At 51.1% G+C, this 7,761-nt stretch overlaps 2 protein-coding genes and 1 long non-coding RNA gene across 3 annotated transcripts; 2 read left to right on the top strand and 1 right to left on the bottom strand.

Annotated features, from left to right (window-relative positions):
* The first annotated feature begins 307 nt into the window (after positions 1-307).
* Positions 308-3,083, top strand: LOC112900450 (G-type lectin S-receptor-like serine/threonine-protein kinase At2g19130). The gene has a single exon (XM_025969313.1). The coding sequence runs from the start codon at positions 489-491 to the stop codon at positions 2,928-2,930; it is 2,442 nt and encodes an 813-aa protein (XP_025825098.1). The 5' UTR covers positions 308-488; the 3' UTR covers positions 2,931-3,083.
* A 110-nt stretch (positions 3,084-3,193) lies between these two features.
* LOC112900252 lies at positions 3,194-4,191 on the bottom strand. Its single transcript, XR_003230165.1, has 2 exons — positions 3,843-4,191; positions 3,194-3,688 (listed from the first exon to the last, which is right to left on the bottom strand). It is a non-coding gene; the product is annotated as an uncharacterized LOC112900252 (long non-coding RNA).
* Positions 3,835-6,278, top strand: LOC112900251 (coleoptile phototropism protein 1-like). Its single transcript, XM_025969042.1, has 2 exons — positions 3,835-4,103; positions 4,186-6,278. The coding sequence occupies exons 1-2, from the start codon at positions 3,955-3,957 to the stop codon at positions 5,987-5,989; spliced, it is 1,953 nt and encodes a 650-aa protein (XP_025824827.1). The 5' UTR covers positions 3,835-3,954; the 3' UTR covers positions 5,990-6,278.
* The last annotated feature ends 1,483 nt before the right edge of the window (positions 6,279-7,761 follow it).

Here is a 7,761-nt window from a genome sequence, read left to right as displayed (position 1 = left end):
CTAGAAATACATCTATTTGTAAAGGCATCAGGTGGCTCATTCAGAGTCAGCAAGTCAGATGACGCTTAATCTAAGAAAAGTCATTCGACTCAGTCGTATGCTCGTGACAGTGGAAGTTGACACGCCTCCCACCAGTAGGTTCAATTCCAATGAGACCTATCGTGCATGCCCAGCTAGCTGGACCTAAAGCACAACAACAGAACACTGGCCGTGTGTACGCCGTCTCTCGAAATAGTCAAGCGGCAAGGCAAAAATTTCCGCGCAGCTGTTTGCTTTCAGTAAAGGTGGTCTTAGGTTCTCGCTTAGTCGCCCTGCCGAGCATCATGTGTCCAGCTAGCGTCACTCACACGGCCTCACCCATGGTCATAACCCCTGTTTGTCGTCTCCAGTTCAGGTTGCTGTGCTAGACAAATGCACCAAGAATACATCCATCCATAGTTGATTCCTCGTCTGCAATTATCCTCTCTGAACCCATCCCACAAGTCGCCATGCTTCATCCTTGTTTCATACTCTTTTGGCTGTTCTTGTGCCTGGGACTTAGCTCCCCTTCTTGTTCTGCTGCAAATGGCAGCACTCTGACGGCAGGCAGCGCGCTCACTAGTGGTGAGCGGCTGGTCTCTAGCAACGGCAAGTTCGCGCTCGGCTTCTTCCGAACAGGCTCTAGTAAGTCCTCTGGGAACACCACTTTGCCCAACTGGTACCTAGGCATATGGTTCAACAAGATCCCCAAGTTCATAGCTGTGTGGGTTGCCAATAGAGATATGCCAATCCCGGAGCCCTCCCTCAACCTGTCAAAGCTCACATTCACTGGAGATGGCAATCTAGTCATCATGAACCATGTAACAAAGTCTGAAATCTGGTCCACCAAGATTTTTAGAAGAACAAAATTCAGTAGCAACATCACTGCTGTGCTCTCCGATAACGGAAACCTTGTCATACAAGATGCCTCGAAACCCACCAGAATTTTATGGCAGAGCTTTGACCACCAAACAGATGTTGTCCTCCCTGGCGGGAAGATTGGCCACAACAAGGTCACTGGTATGAAGTACAGAGTTGTCTCAAAGAAGAACCTAGTAGACCCAGCCTCAGGCTCATACTGCATGGAGCGTGACCCGGGCGGTTCTAAGCAAATAGTTGATAAGCTTTGCAACTCATCTACAGTGTATTTCTCCACGGGGGAATGGAACGGGAAGTATTTCACCTCGGTACCGGAAATGTCTGCCAATGCTTTTGCCTTTGTCAAATTCATTGACAACCGTGAAGAAGAATATTGGACTGTCAACACGTTTGATGAGACGGTGACCGCATTCATCATACTTGACTCTAATGGCCTTACCAAGATGCTTATTTGGGTCAATGCCTTGCAAGATCTGGAAACACTCTACATCCAACCCAAGGGTTCATGTGATGTTTTAGCTGTATGTGGACCTTTCACAGTCTGCAATGAGAACGCACTTCCACTGTTGTGCACATGCATGGCAGGGTTCTCTGTGAAGTCGCCCAAGGACTGGAACCTTGATTACAAGAGGGGTGGCTGCATGAGAAATACTCAACTAGAATGCAGTAGGAACAAAACCACAAAAGAGTTGACTGACCAATTCTTTCCCATACCTAGTATCAGCGGATTGCCTGACAATGCTCATGCCATGAAAGCTGTTGCAAGTGCAGAGGAATGTATGGAGGTTTGTCTAAGTAATTGTTCTTGCACAGCATATTCATATAGTACAGACGGCTGCTCGATATGGAAAGGTGAACTTCTTAATGTAAAGCAGCGTAATGGCACCACAGGTACTAATGGAGAGATCCTTTACCTACGCCTTGCTGCTGAAGAGGTGCAAAGTTGGAGAAATAGTGGGAGAAGGCGAATGGCCATTGGTATTCTCGTCGGCGCAAGTGTTTCTGCTCTGGTTTTGTTTGTTGTTGTGCTGTTACTAATTATTCAGAGGAAGAAGCGCAAGTCGTGCGATCATTCAAACGGCATCAAAGATAGTGGTGGAGTTTTAGCTTTTAGATATGTTGATTTGCAGCGTGCAACAAAAAGTTTCTCGGAGAAGCTTGGTGGAGGTGGTTTTGGTAATGTGTTCAAGGGGATTCTAAGTAACTCAACTGGCATAGCGGTAAAAACTCTTACTGGTGCACGCCAAGGAGAAAAGCAATTCAGAGCTGAGGTCAGTACAATTGGAATGATTCAACATGTTAATTTAGTAAAATTGATTGGTTTCTGTTCTGAAGGTGATAGAAGGATTATTGTTTATGAGTATATGCAGAATCGCTCTCTTGATGTTCATTTGTTTCGAAGCAATGGTACAATACTAAATTGGGGCACAAGGTACCAAATTGCCATAGGGATTGCAAAAGGGTTGTCCTACTTACATGAGAGTTGTCGTGAATGCATCATACATTGTGATGTTAAGCCAGAAAATATACTTCTTGATACATCATTTGTTCCTAAGATTGCAGACTTTGGGATGGCAAAACTTTTAGGGAGAGACTTCAGTCGCGTTCTTACTACGATGAGAGGAACTATCGGGTATCTTGCACCAGAATGGATTAGCGGAGTCCCTATCACACAAAAGGTTGACGTTTATAGCTATGGAATGTTACTGTTAGAAATCGTATCAGGAAGGAGGAACAAATTCGAAGAATGTAAAACTAGTGATGATCATGCTGTTTATTTTCCTCTAAAAGCTGCATGGAAGGTTCAGGAGGAGGACTTTGGTAGCTTGATAGATCACCAATTACTTGGTGAGATCAACACAGAGGAGGTTGAAAGAGCTTGCAAGGTTGCGTGTTGGTGCATTCAAGACAATGAATTTGATCGGCCGACGATGGGTAATGTGGTTCAGGTTCTTGAGGGTCTAGTAGACCTTGGCAAGCCCCCAGTGCCAAGGCTACTTGAGACTATACTGGGAAGCTCTGCTTCAACCTGAACTTACTATATGAAAGCAAAAGTTCCTTGTGTCTGGGGACGTATTTGTTAGGATAAATAATTTTGCATGTACACTTCCCCACTATCATTAGTTCATCTGTAACGCTCTTTTGGTGAAGTTAAATATCTATATACCATATACTCTGCTACTTGAGTTACCTGTCTCTGGCCTATAGTATATATGAATAAAACCATATTGCTTATTTCAGTATACCTGAATTTTTAAGAAGATAATTTTTAATAAAAGAGCTCCCATGCATGTTCTTGCCTCCTTGAAGAAAATAATTCTTTTACAATGTTGATGGAGATGATACAAAAACTTAATGAATGTATAACAAGTTGTCCAGGTCTCTATGACACATAGACACTTGATGCCAATTCAAACATTTTCTCTCTCAGTGAGTTAATTGGTGTCGCTTTATTCGACAAGGATCACCCATCCACTCAATTAAAGAGGAGAGGACTAGTTCAGATGAAGGCACACTCATGGATCACCTGCCAATGAATCTCCTCGAAAACCAGTGGCGGACCCAGCTTGTGAATGGAGCCTGGGCCAATACAAGGCGGCTGTTTTTTCTCAGCTATTGCGGAACAAATGAATGGCATATTTGACGGCTGGCATCTTGTGATTGTTGCTCCGGAGCCCAGGCCGGTGCCCAGGGTCGCCGGGCCCTGGGTCCGCCCCTGTCGAAAACACAGCGTTGCTGTCATGATTTTCACGTCCAATAATGGGTTTATGTAGACGCTTATGGCCCATCCCTGCAACGGAAAACGACTGATTGTAACGGCTTGGTTACAACAGAGACAACAGGCGGTCCATCAAGAGTCAGAACAAGTCAGATGACACGAGCATATTTTCAACAATAACTAAGTCATGACGCAGTCGTACGCCTAGCAGTTTCCTGGATCTTACAGTTCAAGCTAGGAAGTGATTACTCCGATCCAGTGCAGTCCATCTCAGAGATACATCATCTGCCCTGTAAGCATATATACATGACATCCATAGATCACAGCACAGAGCAGCAATGGAGATGTGGGAAGCTATGGAGAGGGAGAACCATGTCGCAGAGCGCGGGCTCGTCCCCGTCAATGGCGGCAGCAGCGGCAACGTGCAGGTGCAGGACGAGCGCGGCGGTGCCAAGGTGGATGGCTTCGTGCGCAGGGATCAATCATGGTACGCAACGCATATGCGAATCAAAGCTATATGCGAATTGTGTTCTCATTTCTGAATTCTTGTGTTGTTTTGGCACTTGTAGCCGGTACGCTAGCAGTGACATCCCAAGTGATCTGCTCGTCAAGGTGGGCGGCGTCAACTTCCACCTCCACAAGCACCCCATGATCTCCCGGAGCGCCCGCCTGGGCCGGCTCGTCGACGAGGCATCGGCGCTGCACGGCCCCGACGCCACCACCGTGGTGGAGCTTCCCGACCTGCCGGGCGGCCACGGCGCGTTCGAGCTGGCCGCCAAGTTCTGCTACGGCGTGGTGGTCGACATCACGGCCGCCAACGTCGCCGTCCTGCGCTGCGCCGCCGAGTACCTGGAAATGACGGAGGAGCTGGAGGAGGGCAACCTCGCGTTCCGCGCGGAGGCGTTCCTTACCTACGTGGTGGCGTCCTCGTGGCGGGACTCCGTCGCCGTGCTCCGGAGCTGCGAGGGCCTCTCGCCGTGGGCCGAGGACCTGCAGCTCGTGCGCCGCTGCAGCGAGTCCGTCGCAGCCAAGGCGTGCACCAACCCGAGGGTCGTGCGCTGGGGGTACGCCGGCAGGACGTCGCCCGCCAAGATGACGGCGAGGGCCGGCACGTCCAGCGACACCGGCCAACACCAGCCCGTGTCGCCGCCGGCAGACTGGTGGGTGGCCGACATCTGCGTGCTGAGGATCGATCACTTCGTGCGGGTCATCACCGCCGTCCAGGCCAAGGGCATGCGCGGCGACCTCATCGGCACCGCCATCACGCGCTACTCCTCCAAATGGCTCTCGGCTGGGCTCAGCAAGGAGAGCCCCGGGTTGCGTGGCAGCGAGCTGTGGCCGCAGGCCGGCGTGCTCCAAATGGTCGTCGCCGGCGAGGGCGACACGCAAACGGAGACGGCAGCTAGCGAGCAGAGGAGGGTCGTGGAGAGCCTGATCAGCATCATCCCGCCGCAGAAGGACTGCGTCTCGTGCAACTTCCTCCTCCGGCTGCTCCGGCTGGCCGTCATGCTCAAGGCGGCGCCGGCCCTGGTGACGGAGGTGGAGAAGCTGGTGGGCATGCAGTTGGACCAGGCGGCGCTGCCCGACATCCTCGTCCCCTCATACCCCTACGCCCGCTCCGACGCCGCGTACGATGTCGACCTCGTGCAGCGGCTGGTGGAGCAGTTCGTGATGCAGGAGCAGCCGTTGTCGTCGTCCTCCACCCGGGGCAAGGTCGAGAAGCAAGAGCAGGAGAAGCATCAGAACACGAGGGCGCAGTGCGTGGCGTGCCTCCTCGACAGCTACCTCTCCGAGGTGTCCCGCGACCGGAACCTCCCGCTGGGCAAGTTCCAGGCTCTTGCCGAGTCGCTGCCGGAGCCGGCGCGCGCCTGCCACGACGGGCTGTACCGCGCCGTCGACTCGTACCTGAAGGCGCACCCGGCGGTGACGGAGCACGAGCGGAAGCGGCTGTGCCGGGCGGTGGACTGCGGGAAGCTGTCGCGGGAGGTGCGGCTGCACGCGGCGCAGAATGAGCGGCTGCCGCTCCGCGTCGTCGTGCAGGTGCTGCTGTCGGAGCAGGCCAAGATGGCCGGCACGCTCGGCAGGGCGGGGAGGAAGGAGGAGGACGTGAGCGCGCTGAGGATGGAGGTGGAGAGCGTGAGCGCCAAGTACATGGAGCTGCAGCGCGAGGTGGAGCTTCTGCAGAGGCAGGTGGAGCGCATGCTGCCGCCGTCGTCCGCGACGGGGAAGCAACAGGGCGTGTCGGGGTGGACAAGCGGGTGGAAGAAGCTCGGAAGGTTGGGCAGGATTCAGGTGGAGCAGCCGGTGGTGAGGGCGGGACCAGACGAGATAGTGAGCAGGGAGCCTCGGCGGAGGAGGAACTCTGCCTCGTGAGCTGTTGTAGAGTGTTAGTGTGGTGATGTGTCAGTGTGTGACTTTATTTAAAAAATCATGCTTTTCAAAATTGCACGCTAGAATCATAGTAATAACTATGCATAAAAGGAAAAAATAGATTCCAATTGCCATGGAAAGGATGGGATGGGGACACATGTAGCCGAAGAGCGCCATGGTTACCTCCACATGGAACTTTGGTGTTCTTGTTTTATGCAAGGATCGGATAAAGAGGCGTGCCCGACCATTGTGTTCTTGTTTCAAAACACAAGGCACACACTTTCATATTTCATCTCTGTTCAACAATTGCAATTAAACAACGCAATCACCACCCTGTATTGTCCCTAAGACTTGAACGACAACATGAGCGTTGCAAACATTTATAGGACTGTCTGTCGACAGATTTTTGCTGTCCAAATCTGTCACTTCTTTGGTGAATCAAAATCTTTTTTTTTTTGAAACGAAAGAAGAAGTTAGACCCGGACCGGGCAATGTAACCAACAACAGCAACTAAAGGGACGACAAGGCAACTAATAGGGCTAAACTACCAACAGATAACCTCGAAACCACCAGCATGAAGCAACACCAAAACCACAACAAAATAAAGCTTAACAAAGAGGCAAGGATGTCCTTGCCACAACATCCCAGAAGTCACGGCCTTTAAAACGCATTATTAACTTGATTAGGTCTGGTGGCACCAATTCCTTCAAACAGCCGCAGTCTTGAAGCATCCTCATCAAGCTTCCAGTCATCTCTAATAATGCCAAAGTCTTTGAGCACCTTGTGTTGGGTAAGACGGGCACTTCGCCAAAGCAATGATCTGTCAAAAGACTTACGCTCGCGTCTTGCTATCATTATTGTTGATGGTGAGTGGTGTACAAGAGGACATCTAACATCGTTGGCCTTCAAGTCATTGATGTCTAGAGGGGACGTTGCCTCCAACCACGAAGCATCTAACGGCCGTGGCTCTTCATCCTTGATCTCAATCATAGACATGGTGGAGCCATCTGTAAAAACAACGATAGGGAGGGGGTCTTCAATCACCACGCACGCAGATGAGTCAGCTTCATCATCACTGGATGCATTTTCCAGTACAACAACATCCTCGACCGAAGTGTCAACTTGCAGCATCATATGATCCATGGGTGGGTCCAAGTGTATCGCATCAGTTAAGATCCTTGTGGGATCCTTGTGGGTACCTCCATGGTGTGCGAGGACGATGTACCATCCGCAGTAGGGGTTTAGAGGCTAGCAACGGAGGCAGCTGTGGACAATGTCTCTTCCATCAATGCCTTTGGGTGAATCTCCACGGGAGATGTTGTTGTGGTCATCTCCTCTGCAATAGAGTCCGCTGCATCCACACACACGCACCCTCACAAACCAAAGGATTGGAGGGCGAACAAGCTGCTGCAAGAGAAGCAAGAATTGATGGGTTCGGTCGCTGAACCAGAAAACAGGGGCCAAAGAGGCTGACCACATCACCAGCAGTGGTTCCTTGCTAGGCATCTCAACATGCTCTAAGTGGGTGGCCACACGTGCTAGCCACAACTTGATGATGCTGGCCTCCTCCTTGAGGGGACGCACCACTTGATCCAATTGTATTAGGATCATTAGCTGGAGCTCTGAATGCAACGAATCCATCAATGGGGTAAGCATAGACTGAAGGTCCGTGGCGACCAACCCAAGAGAGGCATGGCACTGACATCCAGACATAGCTCCTCCTGTGTCGTGTTGAATGATGGGGCTAGGCGAAGCTGGAAGCTGAGTGTATGGTC

The sequence above is a fragment of the Panicum hallii genome, chromosome 7 (assembly GCF_002211085.1).
Source record: "Panicum hallii strain FIL2 chromosome 7, PHallii_v3.1, whole genome shotgun sequence".
NCBI classification, from domain to species: domain Eukaryota; kingdom Viridiplantae; phylum Streptophyta; class Magnoliopsida; order Poales; family Poaceae; genus Panicum; species Panicum hallii.
The sequence above is the reverse complement of the archived record's forward strand: the minus strand, read 5'-3'. Positions and strand labels throughout refer to the sequence as shown.

Excerpts from the sequence above, each read along its gene's own strand:
- LOC112900251 (XM_025969042.1), top strand. The coding sequence starts at position 3,955 with ATGGAGATGTGGGAAGCTATGGAGAGGGAGAACCATGTCGCAGAGCGC. Across the intron at positions 4,104-4,185 it reads GTGCGCAGGGATCAATCATG|CCGGTACGCTAGCAGTGACA; the intron begins GTACGCAACGCA and ends TGGCACTTGTAG.
- LOC112900450 (XM_025969313.1), top strand. The coding sequence starts at position 489 with ATGCTTCATCCTTGTTTCATACTCTTTTGGCTGTTCTTGTGCCTGGGA.